An 18,499-nucleotide genomic window follows, 5' to 3' on the forward strand; every position below is an offset into this window, starting at 1 on the left:
AAATTATAAGACACTGATGAAAGAAATTAAAGATGATACAAATAGATGGAGAGATGTACCATGTTCTTGGATTGGAAGAATCGACATTGTGAAAATGACTCTACTACCCAAAGCAATCTACAGATTCAATGCAATCCCTATCAAACTACCACTGGCATTTTTCACAGAACTAGAACAAAAAATTTCACAATTTGTATGGAAACACAAAAGACCCCGAATAGCCAAAGCAATCTTGAGAACGAAAAATGGAGCTGGAGGACTCAGGCTCCCTGACTTCAGACTATACTACAAAGCTACAGTAATCAAGACAGTATGGTACTGGCACAAAAACAGAAGGATAGATCAATGGGACAGGATAGAAAGCCCAGAGATAAACCCACGGACATATGGTCACCTTATCTTTGATAAAGGAGCCAGGAATGTACAGTGGAGAAAGGACAGTCTCTTCAATAAGTGGTGCTGGGAAAACTGGACAGGGACATGTAAAAGTATGAGATTAGATCACTCCCTAACACCATACACAAAAATAAGCTCAGAATGGATTAAAGACCTAAATGTAAGGCCAGACACTATCAAACTCTTAGAGGAAAACATAGGCAGAACACTCTATGACATAAATCACAGCAAGATCCTTTTTGACCCACCTCCTAGAGAAATGGAAATAAAGACAAAAATAAACACATGGGACCTAATGACACTTCAAAGCTTTGGCACAGCAAAGGAAACCATAAACAAGACCAACAGACAACCCTCAGAATGGGAGAAAATATTTGCAAATGAAGCAACTGACAAAGGATTAATCTCCACAATTTATAAGCAGCTCATGCAGCTCAATAACAAAAAAACAAACAACCCAATCCAAAAATGGGCAGAAGACCTAAATAGACATTTCTCCACAGAAGATATACAGACTGCCAACAAACACATGAAAGGATGCTCAACATCTTTACTCATTAGAGAAATGCAAATCAAAACTACAATGAGATATCATCTCACACCAGTCAGAATGGCCATCATCAAAACATCTAGAAACAATAAATGCTGGAGAGGGTGTGGAAAAAAGGGAACACTCTTGCACTGCTGGTGGGAATGTGAATTGGTACAGCCACTATGGAGAACGGTATGGAGGTTCCTTAAAAAACTACAAATAGAACTACCATACGACCCAGCAATCCCACTACTGGGCATATACCCTGAGAAAACCATAATTCAAAAAGAGACATGTACCAAAATGTTCATAGCAGCCCTATTTACAATAGCCCGGAGATGGAAACAACCTAAGTGTCCATCATCGGATGAATGGGTAAAGAAGATGTGGCACATATATACAATGGAATATTACTCAGCCATAAAAAGAAATGAAATTGAGCTATTTGTAATGAGGTGGATGGACCTAGAGTCTGTCATACAGAGTGAAGTAAGTCAGAAAGAGAAAGAGAAATACTGTATGCTGACACATATATATGGAGTTTAAGAAAAAAAATGTCATGAAGAACATAGGGGTAAGACAGGAATAAAGACACAGACCTACCAGAGAATGGACTTGAGGATATGGGGAGGGGGAAGGGTAAGCTGTGACAAAGTGAAAGAGCGGCATGGACATATATACACTACCAAACGTAAGGTAGATAGCTAGTGGGAAGCAGCCGCATAGCACAGGGAGATCAGCTCGGTGCTTTGTGACCGCCTGGAGGGGTGGGATAGGGAGGGTGGGAGGGAGACGCAAAAGGGAGGGGATATGGGAACATATGTATATGTATAGCTGATTAAATCTGTTATAAAGAAAAAAAATACTATACTTTATAGATGTGCAGTTTCTTGTATGCTAGCTATATCTCAATAAAGCTGTTAAAATATCTGCATAAAAAAGAGATTGCATGGAAGGGGGATAAGACTTCTGAAAAAGTACAGTAAGGAACTCGGCAAAACAACACATTTACTGATAAAAATCATTAAAAAAAAAAAAAGGACAGTAAGCCAAAGTCTCTGAAAGTTGTCCTAAAGGCATACAGCATTTTAAGAAATACTCATTCAAGAAAATCCACTAAATCTTGGGAAGAACAGTGAGAGTCTGTGGCACTGGAGCCATGGCCCACTCCCTGACCCACCTATCCCCCAGCTCTTTGTAATGGAAGCTCTACCCAGGTAGGTGCAGCCAAGGAGATGGGGGCTTCTTCTTCCCCTGGCTCCCATGCTTAAAGAATTAAAGTAAGATAAAATAAAAATTTCTCATCAAAGAGAAAATGCCATCAAGAGATGGAAATTATTTTTTTAAAAAGAAACAAATGTGGACTTCCCTGGGGGTCCAGTGGTTAAGACTCCGTGCCTCCACTGCAGGGGGCATGGGTTTGATCCCTAGTCGAGGAACTAAGATCCTGCATGCTGTGTGATGTAGTCAAAAAAGAAAAAAAAAGAAGAACCAAATGGAAATAATTCAGGGGTTTAAAAAGTACAATAACCAAAATAAAGCTCAACAGTACATCTGAGCTGGCAGAAGAAACGATCAGCAAACCTGAAGATAGAACAATGGAGACTATGAAATCTGAAGAACAGAGAGAAAAACAATGTAGGAAAGTGAAGAGAGCCTCAGAGAAATGTGAGATGTCATTACATGCAACAATATATATGTAGTGGGAGTACCAGAAAGAGGGGAGAAAGGGACAGAATATTTAAAGTATTAATGGCTGAAAATTTCCCAAAGTTGATGAAAAACAATATGTATATCCAGCAAACTCTATAAACTCCAAGAAAGATGAACACAAAGAGATCTACATCCAGACATAACATAGGCAAAATCTGGAAAGCAAAAATAAAGATAAGATCTTGAAAGCAAAAAGGGAAAAACAATTTGTTACATACAAGGGCACTACAGTAAAATTAACAGCTAACTTCTTAACAGAAACGATGTAGGTTACAAGGCAATGGCATAATATATTCAAATTACTGAAAGTAAAAGAGTGTCAACCAAGTATCTTATATTCAGCAAATTATCTTGCAAAAATGAAGGTAAAATAAAGACATTCCCAGATAAATAAAAACTGAGAATACCTGTTGCTGGCAGACCTCTCTTACAAGAAATATTAAAGGTGAAATATTATTCAGCCCGCAAAATGGAACAAAGTACTGATACATAGTGCAACGTGGATGAAACGTAAAAACATCATGCTAACTAAAAGAAGGCATTCATAAAGGACCACATACTGTATGATTCCACTCATATGAAATATGCAGGATAGCCACATCGATAGAGACAAAGTAGATTAGTCGTTACCCATGGCTGGGGATGGGGAGGATGGAAAGGAGGGACTGCTAATAAGTACAGGGCTTCTTTTGGGGATGATGAAAATTTCTGAAAACTGATGGTAGTGATGGTTGCACAGCTCTGTGAATATACTAAAAACCATTGAATTCTATACTTTAAAGGGATGAATTGTATGGTATGTGAATTATACATGCCTAATAAAAATAAATAGTAAAGAAAGTCCTTCAGATTGAAAGCAAATGACATCAGATGGTAACTTGAATCCAAACCAAAAAAAAAAAAAAAAAAGCGAAGCGCTAGTAAATATGGGTAACTATAAAAATCAGTATGATTACATATTTCTTTTCTTTTCTTAAGTGCCTTAAAAAATAACTGCATAAAACAATATGTATTGTGGGCCTCTAACATATAGAAATATAATATATGTGACAGTAACTGCACAAGGAGCACAGCTGCATTGGAGTAAAGGAATATCACCTCAGACAGTAACTCAAATCCACAAGAATAAATGAAGAGATCAGAAATGGTCAATAAGAAGGTTAATATAACAACCTCTATAAATCATGCTTGTTTTCCTTTATTCTCTCAGTGTTTTTACACGAAATAAAAGTATATAAAGCAAGAAACATGACCAGTAAGGTATTACTGGGTCTCTCACATATAATAGCAAAAGAGTTAGAAGGAAGAGAGCTAGATAGGAGCAGTGTTTCTATATTTCATTGTTAGTGAGTTATTACACATCCTAACAGATTCTGATAAGACATATATTTTAAGTCCTAGAGCAACCACTAAGAAATGACTAAGAAAAAGTGAAAAATTAACAGAATTAAAATGTTACACAATACAAAAGAAAGCAGGAAAGGAGGAACAGAGGGAGAAAAAGACATGTAACATATAGAAAATAGAAAGCAAAATGGCAGATGTAAATGCAACCATATCAATATAACAGTAAACAAGAATGGATTAAACAAACCAAGCCAAAAGGCAGAGTTTCTAAGACTGGATAAAAAAACACATGATCCAACTAATGGTGTCTAGAGGTAACATGCTTTATTTTCAAAGACACAAATAGGCTGAAAGTAAAAGAAGAGAAAAATATATACCAAGAAAACAACAACCAAAAAAGAGAATGGAATGACTATACTAATGTCAGGCACATTAGACTTTAAAACAAAAAAATATTACCAGAGATAATGATAAAATTATTGTAGTAATGACAAATGAAGTCACAATCACATCATAATGGTAAAAGGTCAAGCCGTGAGGAAGATGTGACAATTACAAACATATACACACCTAAAAACAGAACCCCAAAATACACCAAGCAACAAACGACAGAACTGAAGGATGAAATAAACCATTACAAAATAATAGTTGGAGATTTCAATACTTTCAACAGTGGATAGGGCAGCTAGGCAGAAGATCAACAAGGAAATTGAAACTAACTAGACAAAACAGACAAAATACAGCATTCCACCAAACATCAGTAGAATACATTCTTCTCAAATTCACATGGAACATTCTTCAAGACAGACCGGATTCTAGCCCATATAACATGCCTCAATAAATTTTAAATTTTAAAATAAATTTAAGGGAATTCCCTGGCGGTCCAGTCATTAGGACTCCACGCTTCCGCTGCAGGGGGCATGGGTTCGATCCCTGGTGGGGGAACTAAGATCCTGCAAACCACACAGCACAGCCAAACAAATAAAAAAAAATTAAATAAATTCAATTGAAAAAGAAACAAAGTATGTTCTCTGACCACAAGAGAATTAGATTACAAATCAATAAAAGGCAGCAATTTGGAAAATTCACAAATATGTGAAAATTAAGCAACACACTCTTTAATAGTCAGTGTGTTAAACAAGAAGTGGAATGATAAATTAGAAAATACTTTAGCTGAATGAATATAAAAACACAACATACTAAAACTTACAAAATGTAGCTAAAGCAATGTTCAGAAGGAAATCTATAGCTGTAAAATGCCTGTATTAAAAAAGAAGAAAAATCTCAAATCATTTATGGTCAACTGATTTTCCACAAAGGTACCAAGACAGGGCTTCCCTGGTGGCGCAGTGGTTGAGAGTCTGCCTGGCGATGCAGGGGACATGGGTTTGTGCCCCGGTCTGGGAAGATCCCACGTGCCGCGGAGCAGCTGGGTCCGTGAGCCATGGCCACTGAGCCTGCGCGTCCGGAGCCTGTGCCCCGCAACGGGAGTGCCACAACAGTGAGAGGCCCGTGTACCGCAAAAGAAAACAAAACAAAACAAAGTACCAAGACTATTCAATGAGAAAAGAACAGTATTTTCAAGTGCTGGAAGAACTGATACATACATGCAAAAGAATAAATTTGGACTCCTACCTCATACAGTATATAAAAGTTCACTAAAGATTGATCGCAGGCCTAAGAATAAGTTGGACTTCATCAAAATTAAAAACTTGTGTACTGCAAACCATATCATAAATAAAATGAAAGGACAACCCACAAAATTGGAGAGAATTTGCAAATCATATATCTGATAAGGGGCTTGCATCCAGACTATATAAGGAACTGAGACAACTCAATGATAAAAAGATAAGAATTCAATTTAAAAAATGGGCAAAGGATCTGAGCAGACATTTCTCCCGAGAAGATATACAAATGGATAATAAGCACATGGAAAGATGCTCAACATCGTTAGCCATCAGGGAAATGTAAATCAAAACCACAATGAGGGGGCTTCCCTGGTGGCGCAGTGGTTGAGAGTCCGCCTGCCGATGCAGGGGACGCAGGTTCGTGCCCCGGTCCGGGAGGATCCCGCTTGCTGCGGTGCGGCTGGGCCCGAGAGCCATGGTCGCTGAGCCTGCGCATCCGGAGCCTGTGCTCCACAACGGGCGAGGCCACAAACACTGAGAGGCCCACGTACCGCAAAACAAACAAACAAACAAATAAACAAACACCCCACAACGAGCTACCACTTTACACCCACTAGGATGGTTATAATGAAAAAGACAGATAAGAAGTGTTTAGCAAGGATGTGGAGAAACTGGAACTTTCATACAATGCTGGTGGAAATTTAAAATGACCCGGCCATTTTGGAAAACAGTCCGGCAGTTCCTTAAACGGTTAGACATAGTTACCCTTTGACCCAGCAATTCCACTCTGAGCTGTATACCCAAGAGAAATGAGGACTTATGTCCAAAAACAACTTATACATAAATGTTCTTAACAGCACTATTTGCAATAGCCAAAGGACGAAAACAACCCAAATGCCCCTCAACTGATGAATGGATAAATAAAATGTTGTCTCTCCAGAGAATGGAATATCATTCATCCATAAAAAGAAATGAAGCACTGATGCATGGTACAACATGGATGAACCTTGACAACATTATTCTAAGTGAACAAACTAGACACAGAATGGCACATATTGTATGATCCCAAGTATATGAAATGTCCAGAATAGGGAGACCCATAGAAAAAGTAGGTTGGTAGACTGGTGGTTGCCCAGGGCAGAGGAGCTGGGGGCTACAGGGCCTGTGTGTCACCGCTCGTGGATATAATCTTCTGGGGTGATGAAAATGCTCTAGAACTAGATTGTGGGATGGGTGTACAATCCTAAGAATACACTAAAAAATCACTGTACACTTTAAATGGGTGATTCATATGGCATGTGAATTATACCTCAATAAAGCTGTTTAAACAATTACTCGAAAGGGCAGGCAGAATGGTGGTTAGGCTAAATTGCGTCTATTTTCTTTCTGGCTACAAAATTATAAGCACCTAGAAGGCTGCTGGTCCCAGATGGTCCTGGGATAGTTCTGAACAGCAACAGGACACCCAGACCAGACCCAAGCGTAGGCCAGAGGGAATGGCTGGACCGAATTCTACAGGGGGCGGGGGTCTGGCCCCCCACAGGCCTATCATGGGGTGATCAAGCTCACTCACCAAGCATGGCGCTGATGAGCCTGTCGGGACGGGCCCGGGCAGATGTGGAACACAGAGTGTTGAAATACAGCCCAGAGCCCTCCCGGATGGGGCTGAGCATCGGGGGCGGCGTGTAGGCAGGGCACTGGGACACTCCCTTCAGGAGACGGTCCACCAGGAACACGGGTGAGCACAGGCAGCTCTGGCGGCATCCTCCCGGGCCCGGCTCCCCAGACATGGAGGGCGGAGGAGGGATGAGCAGTGCCTTGGGCCGTGGGAGCTTCTTCCGCTTCCTGTGTTGGCTGCTCTCCTGTCTCTCTCTTCCCCGTCCTTCTCCTGTCCCTGGAGAAGAAGAGACTTCAGAACCACAGGGGTCACCTGAGGCCACCGGCCCCACAGCTCAGTCCTCAAGATGGCCTGAGAGTGGGAAAGGGTACTGACCAGCCAGACGCACACCCAGCATGGCCGTGCAAAGAGTCCTCAGCACAGGAAGCCGGGCAGGGCCACCACGCCTGAGCCAGACTCCAGACCCTAAGCCGGGCGATGTTTGAGGCTGGGGCCTTCTCAGGCACCCACACCCCGCAAGGAGAGGCCCTCACTCAGACCATTTTGGAAACTCATGTCCGTTGTTAAAGTGACTGGCACTTAAAGAGTGGGGGCCAGACGGATGCAACAGCATGACAAAAGGGAAACCTGTTGCCCTCAAAATGACAGCAGCTCCTGGGAGACAAACAGTGGGCTCCATGCACCCCGTACCCGAGTCCAGCATGGACTTCTCCAGGTGGGGTCTTCCAGCACAGGCTGAAGAGACGACGGCTTGAGCTTGCTACACTCTCTCTTACCTCCACGCAATCTCCCCTCCTCTCTGCCCATCTTACCCCTCCTCACCCTCCAGCTCTCAGCTGCAACACCCCCTTCCTCAGGCAGGGTCTCTGGTGCCCTCGGGGCTCCTACAGCTCCCTCTCCCAGCCCGGCCCGTTCTGGGTCGTCAGTGTCCGGGGATGGGTCTATCTACCCCGCTGGGCTGGGAGCCCCAGGAGACGGAGGCAGGCCTGTTGTGGTCGCTGCAGTGTCCCCAGCCCTGCCCAGCACAGGGCCAGGCACAAAAGAAGTTCACTGGAGGTTGAATGGATGAATGAACACGCAAATCAAGCTCTTATGGAGTCAGGATTTGGGGGCTTTTCTCACAGCTCCCACTGGCAGCTGGAAAGCAGCTGGAAGGAAGTGCACCCACCTTGCTCCCCGGGGGATGGTTCGCTGGAGCCACAGGCACCGACACAGGGACCACCAAAGGGGCGGCGGTCATGTTGTCCAAGGACTTCCTGGCTCTCGGGGAACTCTGCCTGTCCCCCTCCGGCCTCAGCACCTGTCTTCGTGGCTTGCAAAACTCCATGCCACACACCTACACACAGAGAAGAGCCAGCCCTTTAAGAGACACAGTACGTAGGGAGAAAGGGGCCTCTCCAGAGCAGCACAGCCCTGACTCCCGGCCCCCAGCCAGGCTCCCCGCAGGAGGACGGCTCCATCCTGAGATGAATGGCAGCTTCGAGCCCCTTCACCTGCGGCTCCTGCTTCCCTCGAGGTGACGGCCACTGGTCGCTGTGAAAACACATGTGGCTGCTCAGCCCTCTCTCTGTATAAAACATCTGGCTGCAATTCTTGCAGACGTAAGTGCTCCTTGGCTCTGCCCAGTCTGTGGGACCACCATTGTGCTGGTTACTGTGGGGAAGAAAGGGAGAATGGGACTCTGTCCCCAAACACTGATCCTCTGACAGCTTTGGACGAACCCTAAAGAAATGGGGATGATGCCCCCGATTCCCCGTGGCCTGGTGCTCACCCCTTCAGGAGTGAAGCATCCAGAGCTCGCTCACCCAGGCCCAGCACATCAAAGCCACCAGAGGATTCCCGAGGGGCTTCGGAACTTACCAGCCACACGCCATGTTCTCCTCCTTCATCGGGTGGGGGACCCGGTAGATATTTCCACCCTGAAGACGAAAATACATCTGAGCCAACATATCAGAAATGAGATGCAAGAGTGAAAACTATAAGACTTGGAAGAAAACACAGGTATAATTCTTGGTGACCCGGGAGTAAGCAGTGGTTTCTTGGATGACTCCAAAACCAAACAAAAGACAGACGTATTGGACTTCATCAAAACTTACAACTTCTGACGGATACACCAGAAATACAGCTACACGTGGAACAACTCCTACAGAACACCTACTGAACGCTGGCAGAAGATCCCAGACCTCCCAAAAGGCAAGAAACTCCCCACATACCTGGGTAGGGCAAAGCGGAGAGATTCCCGCACAGAGGATCGGTGCCGAGCGGCACTCACCAGCCCGAGAGGCTTGTCTGCTCGCCCGCTGGGGCGGGCGGCGCTGGAAGCTGAGGCTCGGGCTTCGGGCAGAGCGCAGGGAGAGGACTGGGGCTGGCGGCGAGAACTCAGCCTGAAGGGGGCTAATGTGCCACAGCTAGCCGAGAGGGAGTCCGGGAAAACTCTGGAGCTGCTGAAGAGGCAAGAGACTTTTTCTTCCCTCTTGGTTTCCTGGTGCGCGAGGAGAGGGGATTAAGAGCGCTGCTTAAAAGAGCTCCACAGACGGCTGAAAGCGCGGAGCCCAGTGACGGGCGTGGGACGCTGGGGCCGCTGCTGCCGCCGCCAAGAGGCCTGTGTGCGAGCGCAGGTCACTGTCCACACCGCCCTTCCGGGAGCCTGTGCAGCCCGCCACTACCGGGGTCCCGGGATCCAGGGGCGGCTTCCCTGGGAGAACGCACGGCGCGCCTCGGGCTGGTGCAACGTCACGCGGGCCTCTGCCGCTGCAGGCTCGCCCCGCACTCCGTGCCCCTCCCTCCCGCCCGGCCTGAGTGAGCCAGAGTTCCCGAAGAGGCTGCTCCTTTAACCCTGTCCTGTCTGAGCGAAGAACAGACGCCCTCCGGTGACCTACACGCAGAGGCGGGGCCAAATCCAAAGCTGAGACCCAGGAGCTGTGAGAACAAAGAAGAGAAAGGGAAACCTCTCCCAGCAGCCTCAGAAGCAGCAGATTAAAGCTCCACAATCAACTTGATGTACCCTGCATCTGTGGAATACATGAATAGACAACAAATCATCCCAGATTGAGGAGCCAGGAGTCAGTGCTGTGCCTCTGAGGTGGGAGAGCCAACTTCAGGACACTGGTCCACAAGAGACCTCCCAGCTCCACATAATATCAAACGGCGAAAATCTTCCAGAGATCTCTCTCCATCTCAACACCAGCACCCAGCTTCACTCAACGACCAGCAAGCTACAGTGCTGGACACCCTATGCCAAACAACTAGCAAGACAGGAACACAATGCCACCCATTAGCAGAGAGGTGGCCTAAAATCATAAAAAGTCCGCAGACACCCCAAAACACACCACCAGACCTGGACCTGCCCACCAGAAAGACAAGATCCAGCCTCATCCACCAGAACACAGGCACTAGTCCCCTCCACCAGGAAGCCTACACAACCCACTAAACCAACCTTAGCCACTGGGGACAGACACCAAAAACAACGGGAACTACGAACCTGCAGCTTGCAAAAAGGAGACCCCAAACACGGTAACATAAGCAAAATGAGAAGACAGAAAAACACACAGCAGGAGAAGGAGCAAGATAAAAACCCACCAGACCTAACAAATGAAGAGGTAATAGGCAGTCTACCTGAAAAAGAATTCACAATAATGATGGTAAAGATGATCCAAGATTCTATTTCCAAGATCCAAAATCTTGGAAATAGAATAGACAAAATGCAAGAAACAGTTAACAAGGACCTAGAAGAACTAAAGATGAATCAAGCATCGATTAAAAACACAATAAGTGAAATGAAAAATACTCTAGATGGGATCAATAGCAGAATAACTGAGGCAGAAGAACGGATAAGTGAGGTGGAAGATAAAATAGTGGAAATAACTGCTGCAGAGCAAAATAAAGAAAAAAGAATGAAAAGAACAGAGGACAGTCTCAGAGACCTCTGGGACAACATTAGACGCACCAACATTCGAATTATAGGGGTTCCAGAAGAAGAAGAGAAAAAGAAAGGGACTGAGAAAATATTTGAAGAGATTCTAGTTGAAAACTTCCCTAATATGGGAAAGGAAATAGTTAATCAAGTCCAGGAGGCACAGAGAGTCCCATACAGAATAAATCCAAGGAGAAATACGCCAAGACACATATTAATCAAACTGTCAAAAATTAAACACAAAGAAATCATATGAAAAGCAGCAAGGCAAAAACAACAAATAACACACAAGGGAATCCCCATCAGGATAACAGCTGATCTCTCAGCAGAAACTCTACAAGCCAGAACGGAGTGGCAGGACATAATTAAAGTGATGAAGGAGAAAAACCTGCAACCAAGATTACCCTACCCAGCAAGGATCTCATTCAGATTGGATGGAGAAATTAAAACGTTTACAGACAAGCAAAAGCTGAGAGAGTTCAGCACCACCAAACCAGCTTTACAACAAATGCTAAAGGAACTTCTCTAGGCAAGAAACACAACAGAAGGAAAAGACCTACAATAACGAACCCAAAACAATTAAGAAAATGGGAATAGCAACATACATATCGATAATTACCTTAAAGGGAAATGGACTAAATGCTCCCACCAAAAGACACAGATTGGCTGAATGGATACAAAAACAAGACCCATATATATGCTGCCTACAAGAGACCCACTTCAGACCTAGAGACACATACAGACTGAAAGTAAGGGGATGGAAAAAGATATTCCATGCAAATGGAAACCAAAAGAAAGCTGGAGTAGCAATTCTCATATCAGACAAAATAGACTTTAAAATAAAGACTACTACAAGAGACAAAGAAGGACACTACATAATGATCAAGGGATCGATCCAAGAAGAAGATATAACAATTGTAAATATTTATGCACCCAACATAGGAGCACCTCAATACATAAGGCAAATACTAACAGCCATAAAAGGAGACATCGACAGTAACACACTCATAGTAGGGGACTTTAACACCCCACTTTCACCAATGGACAGATCATCCAAAATGAAAATAAATAAGGAAACACAAGCTTTAAATGATACATTAAACAAGATGGACTTAATTGATATTTATAGGACATTCCATCCAAAAACAACAGAATACACATTTTTCTCAAGTGCTCATGGAACATTCTCCAGGATAGATCATATCTTGGGTCACAAATCAAGCCTTGGTAAATTTAAGAAAATTGAAATTGTATCAAGTATCTTTTCCGACCACAATGCTATGAGACTAGATGTCAATCACAGGAAAAGAGCTGTAAAAAATACAAACACATGGAGGCTAAACAATACACTACTTAATAACGAAGTGATCACTGAAGAAATCAAAGAGGAAATTTAAAAATACCTAGAAACAAATGACAATGGAGACACGACGACCCAAAACCTATGGGATGCAGCAAAAGCAGTTCTAAGAGGGAAGTTTATAGCAATACAATCCCACCTTAAGAAACAGGAAACATCTCGAATAAACAACCTAACCTTGCACCTAACGCAATTAGAGAAAGAAGAACAAAAACATCCCAAAGTTAGCAGAAGGAAAGAAATCATAAAAATCAGATCAGAAATAAATGAAAAAGAAATGAAGGAAACGATAGCAAAGATCAATAAAACTAAAAGCTGGTTCTTTGAGAAGGTAAACAAAATTGATAAACCATTAGCCAGACTCATCAAGAAAAAAAGGGAGAAGACTCAAATCAATAGAATTAGAAATGAAAAAGGAGAAGTAACAGCTGACACTGCAGAAATACAAAAGATCATGAGAGATGACTATAAGCAACTCTATGCCAATAAAATGGACAACCTGGAAGAAATGGACAAACTCTTAGAAATGCACAACCTGCCAAGACTGAATCAGGAAGAAATAGAAAATATGAACAGACCAATCACAAGCACTGAAATTGAAACTGTGATAAAAAATCTTCCAACAAACAAAAAAGCCCAGGACCAGATGGCTTCACAGGCGAATTCTATCAAGCATTTAGAGAAGAGCTAACACCTATCCTTCTCAAACTCTTCCAAAATAGAGCAGAGGGAGGAACACTCCCAAACTCATTCTACGAGGCCACCGTCACCTTGATACCAAAACCAGACAAGGATGTCACAAAGAAAGAAAACTACAGGCCAATATCACTGATGAACATAGATGCAAAAATCCTCAACAAAATACTAGCAAACAGAATCCAACAGCACATTAAAAGGATCATACACCATGATCAAGTGGGGTTTATTCCAGGAATGCAAGGATTCTTCAATATACGCAAATCAATCAACGTGATACACCATATTAACAAATTGAAGGAGAAAAACCATACGATCATCTCAATAGGTGCAGAGAAAGCTTTCGACAAAATTCAACACCCATTTAGGATAAAAACCCTGCAGAAAGTAGGCATAGAGGGAACTTTCCTCAACATAATAAAGGCCATATATGACAAACCCACAGCCAGCATCGTCCTCAATGGTGAAAAACTGAAACCATTTCCACTAAGATCAGGAACAAGACAAGCTTGCCCACTCTCACCACTCTTAGTCAACATAGTTTTGGAAGGTTTAGCCACAGCAATCAGAGAAGAAAAGGAAATAAAAGGAATCCAAATCGGAAAAGAAGAAGTAAAGCTGTCACTGTTTGCAGATGACATGATACTATACATAGAGAATCCTAAAGATGCTACCAGAAAACTACTAGAGCTCATCAATGAAGTTGGTAAAGTTGCAGGATACAAAATTAATGCACAGAAATCTCTGGCATTCCTATATACTAATGATGAAAAATCTGAAAGTGAAATCAAGGAAACACTCCCATTTACCATCGCAACAAAAAGAATAAAATATCTAGGAATAAACCTACCTAAGGAGACAAAAGACCTGTATGCAGAAAATTATAAGACACTGATGAAAGAAATTAAAGATGATACAAATAGATGGAGAGATGTACCATGTTCTTGGATTGGAAGAATCGACATTGTGAAAATGACTCTACTACCCAAAGCAATCTACAGATTCAATGCAATCCCTATCAAACTACCACTGGCATTTTTCACAGAACTAGAACAAAAAATTTCACAATTTGTATGGAAACACAAAAGACCCCGAATAGCCAAAGCAATCTTGAGAACGAAAAATGGAGCTGGAGGACTCAGGCTCCCTGACTTCAGACTATACTACAAAGCTACAGTAATCAAGACAGTATGGTACTGGCACAAAAACAGAAGGATAGATCAATGGGACAGGATAGAAAGCCCAGAGATAAACCCACGGACATATGGTCACCTTATCTTTGATAAAGGAGCCAGGAATGTACAGTGGAGAAAGGACAGTCTCTTCAATAAGTGGTGCTGGGAAAACTGGACAGGGACATGTAAAAGTATGAGATTAGATCACTCCCTAACACCATACACAAAAATAAGCTCAGAATGGATTAAAGACCTAAATGTAAGGCCAGACACTATCAAACTCTTAGAGGAAAACATAGGCAGAACACTCTATGACATAAATCACAGCAAGATCCTTTTTGACCCACCTCCTAGAGAAATGGAAATAAAGACAAAAATAAACACATGGGACCTAATGACACTTCAAAGCTTTGGCACAGCAAAGGAAACCATAAACAAGACCAACAGACAACCCTCAGAATGGGAGAAAATATTTGCAAATGAAGCAACTGACAAAGGATTAATCTCCACAATTTATAAGCAGCTCATGCAGCTCAATAACAAAAAAACAAACAACCCAATCCAAAAATGGGCAGAAGACCTAAATAGACATTTCTCCACAGAAGATATACAGACTGCCAACAAACACATGAAAGGATGCTCAACATCTTTACTCATTAGAGAAATGCAAATCAAAACTACAATGAGATATCATCTCACACCAGTCAGAATGGCCATCATCAAAACATCTAGAAACAATAAATGCTGGAGAGGGTGTGGAAAAAAGGGAACACTCTTGCACTGCTGGTGGGAATGTGAATTGGTACAGCCACTATGGAGAACGGTATGGAGGTTCCTTAAAAAACTACAAATAGAACTACCATACGACCCAGCAATCCCACTACTGGGCATATACCCTGAGAAAACCATAATTCAAAAAGAGACATGTACCAAAATGTTCATAGCAGCCCTATTTACAATAGCCCGGAGATGGAAACAACCTAAGTGTCCATCATCGGATGAATGGGTAAAGAAGATGTGGCACATATATACAATGGAATATTACTCAGCCATAAAAAGAAATGAAATTGAGCTATTTGTAATGAGGTGGATGGACCTAGAGTCTGTCATACAGAGTGAAGTAAGTCAGAAAGAGAAAGAGAAATACTGTATGCTGACACATATATATGGAGTTTAAGAAAAAAAATGTCATGAAGAACATAGGGGTAAGACAGGAATAAAGACACAGACCTACCAGAGAATGGACTTGAGGATATGGGGAGGGGGAAGGGTAAGCTGTGACAAAGTGAAAGAGCGGCATGGACATATATACACTACCAAACGTAAGGTAGATAGCTAGTGGGAAGCAGCCGCATAGCACAGGGAGATCAGCTCGGTGCTTTGTGACCGCCTGGAGGGGTGGGATAGGGAGGGTGGGAGGGAGACGCAAAAGGGAGGGGATATGGGAACATATGTATATGTATAGCTGATTAAATCTGTTATAAAGAAAAAAAATACTATACTTTATAGATGTGCAGTTTCTTGTATGCTAGCTATATCTCAATAAAGCTGTTAAAATATCTGCATAAAAAAGAGATTGCATGGAAGGGGGATAAGACTTCTGAAAAAGTACAGTAAGGAACTCGGCAAAACAACACATTTACTGATAAAAATCATTAAAAAAAAAAAAAGAACAGTAAGCCAAAGTCTCTGCAAGTTGTCCTAAAGGCATACAGCATTTTAAGAAATACTCATTCAAGAAAATCCACTAAATCTTGGGAAGAACAGTGAGAGTCTGTGGCACTGGAGCCATGGCCCACTCCCTGACCCACCTAGCCCCCAGCTCTTTGTAACGGAAGCTCTACCCAGGTAGGTGCAGCCAAGGAGATGGGGGCTTCTTCTTCCCCTGGCTCCCATGCTTAAAGAATTAAAGTAAGATAAAATAAAAATTTCTCATCAAAGAGAAAATGCCATCAAGAGATGGAAATTATTTTTTTAAAAAGAAACAAATGTGGACTTCCCTGGGGGTCCAGTGGTTAAGACTCCGCGCCTCCACTGCAGGGGGCATGGGTTTGATCCCTAGTCGAGGAACTAAGATCCTGCATGCTGTGTGATGTAGTCAAAAAAGAAAAAAAAAGAAGAACCAAATGGAAATAATTCAGGGGTTAAAAAAGTACAATAACCAAAATAAGGCTCAACAGTACATCTGAGCTGGCAGAAGAAATGATCAGCAAACCTGAAGATAGAACAATGGAGACTATGAAATGTGAAGAACAGAGAGAAAAACAATGTAGGAAAGTGAAGAGAGCCTCAGACAAATGTGAGATGTCATTAAATGCAACAATATATATGTAGTGGGAGTACCAGAAAGAGGGGAGAAAGGGACAGAATATTTAAAGTATTAATGGCTGAAAATTTCCCAAAGTTGATGAAAAACAATATGTATATCCAGCAAACTCTATAAACTCCAAGAAAGATGAACACAAAGAGATCTACATCCAGACACAACATAGGCAAAATCTGGAAAGCAAAAATAAAGATAAGATCTTGAAAGCAAAAAGGGAAAAACAATTTGTTACATACAAGGGCACTACAGTAAAATTAACAGCTAACTTCTTAACAGAAACGATGTAGGTTACAAGGCAATGGCATAATATATTCAAATTACTGAAAGTAAAAGAGTGTCAACCAAGTATCTTATATTCAGCAAATTATCTTGCAAAAATGAAGGTAAAATAAAGACATTCCCAGATAAATAAAAACTGAGAATACCTGTTGCTGGCAGACGTCTCTTACAAGAAATATTAAAGGTGAAATATTATTCAGCCCGCAAAATGGAACAAAGTACTGATACATAGTGCAACGTGGATGAAACGTAAAAACATCATGCTAACTAAAAGAAGGCATTCATAAAGGACCACATACTGTATGATTCCACTCATATGAAATATGCAGGATAGCCACATCGATAGAGACAAAGTAGATTAGTCGTTACCCATGGCTGGGGATGGGGAGGATGGAAAGGAGGGACTGCTAATAAGTACAGGGCTTCCTTTGGGGATGATGAAAATTTCTGAAAACTGATGGTAGTGATGGTTGCACAGCTCTGTGAATATACTAAAAACCATTGAATTCTATACTTTAAAGGGATGAATTGTATGGTATGTGAATTATACATGCCTAATAAAAATAAATAGTAAAGAAAGTCCTTCAGGTTGAAAGCAAATGACATCAGATGGTAACTTGAATCCAAACCAAAAAAAAAAAAAAAAAAGTGAAGCGCTAGTGAATATGGGTAACTATAAAAATCAGTATGATTACATATTTCTTTTCTTTTCTTAAGTGCCTTAAAAAATAACTGCATAAAACAATATGTATTGTGGGCCTCTAACATATAGAAATATAATATATGTGACAGTAACTGCACAAGGAGCACAGCTGCATTGGAGTAAAGGAATATCACCTCAGACAGTAACTCAAATCCACAAGAATAAATGAAGAGATCAGAAATGGTCAATAAGAAGGTTAATATAACAACCTCTATAAATCATGCTTGTTTTCCTTTATTCTCTCAGTGTTTTTACACGAAATAAAAGTATATAAAGCAAGAAACATGACCAGTAAGGTATTACTGGGTCTCTCACATATAATAGCAAAAGAGTTAGAAGGAAGAGAGCTAGATAGGAGCAGTGTTTCTATATTTCATTGTTAGTGAGTTATTACACATCCTAACAGATTCTGATAAGACATATATTTTAAGTCCTAGAGCAACCACTAAGAAATGACTAAGAAAAAGTGAAAAATTAACAGAATTAAAATGTTACACTAGAAAATACTCTCTTAATACAAAAGAAAGCAGGAAAGGAGGAACAGAGGGAGAAAAAGACATGTAACATATAGAAAATAGAAAGCAAAATGGCAGATGTAAATGCAACCATATCAATATAACAGTAAACAAGAATGGATTAAACAAACCAAGCCAAAAGGCAGAGTTTCTAAGACTGGATAAAAAAACACATGATCCAACTAATGGTGTCTAGAGGTAACATGCTTTATTTTCAAAGACACAAATAGGCTGAAAGTAAAAGAAGAGAAAAATATATACCAAGAAAACAACAACCAAAAAAGAGAATGGAATGACT

The 18,499-nt window shown here is 41.8% G+C and overlaps 1 protein-coding gene across 1 annotated transcript; it reads right to left on the reverse strand.

Moving 5' to 3' along the window:
* Positions 1-5,490: 5,490 nt before the first annotated feature.
* LOC309797893 (zinc finger protein 541-like) lies at positions 5,491-9,669 on the reverse strand. The gene is made up of 4 exons (XM_082646278.1): positions 9,095-9,669; positions 8,728-8,887; positions 8,403-8,570; positions 5,491-7,510 (listed from the first exon to the last, which is right to left on the reverse strand). The coding sequence occupies exons 1-4, from the start codon at positions 9,181-9,183 to the stop codon at positions 7,328-7,330; spliced, it is 600 nt and encodes a 199-aa protein (XP_082502404.1). The 5' UTR covers positions 9,184-9,669; the 3' UTR covers positions 5,491-7,327.
* Positions 9,670-18,499: the final 8,830 nt, after the last annotated feature.

The sequence above is a fragment of the Mesoplodon mirus genome (assembly GCF_964341445.2).
Source record: "Mesoplodon mirus genome assembly, contig: HAP1_SCAFFOLD_1182, whole genome shotgun sequence".
NCBI lineage: Eukaryota > Metazoa > Chordata > Mammalia > Artiodactyla > Ziphiidae > Mesoplodon > Mesoplodon mirus.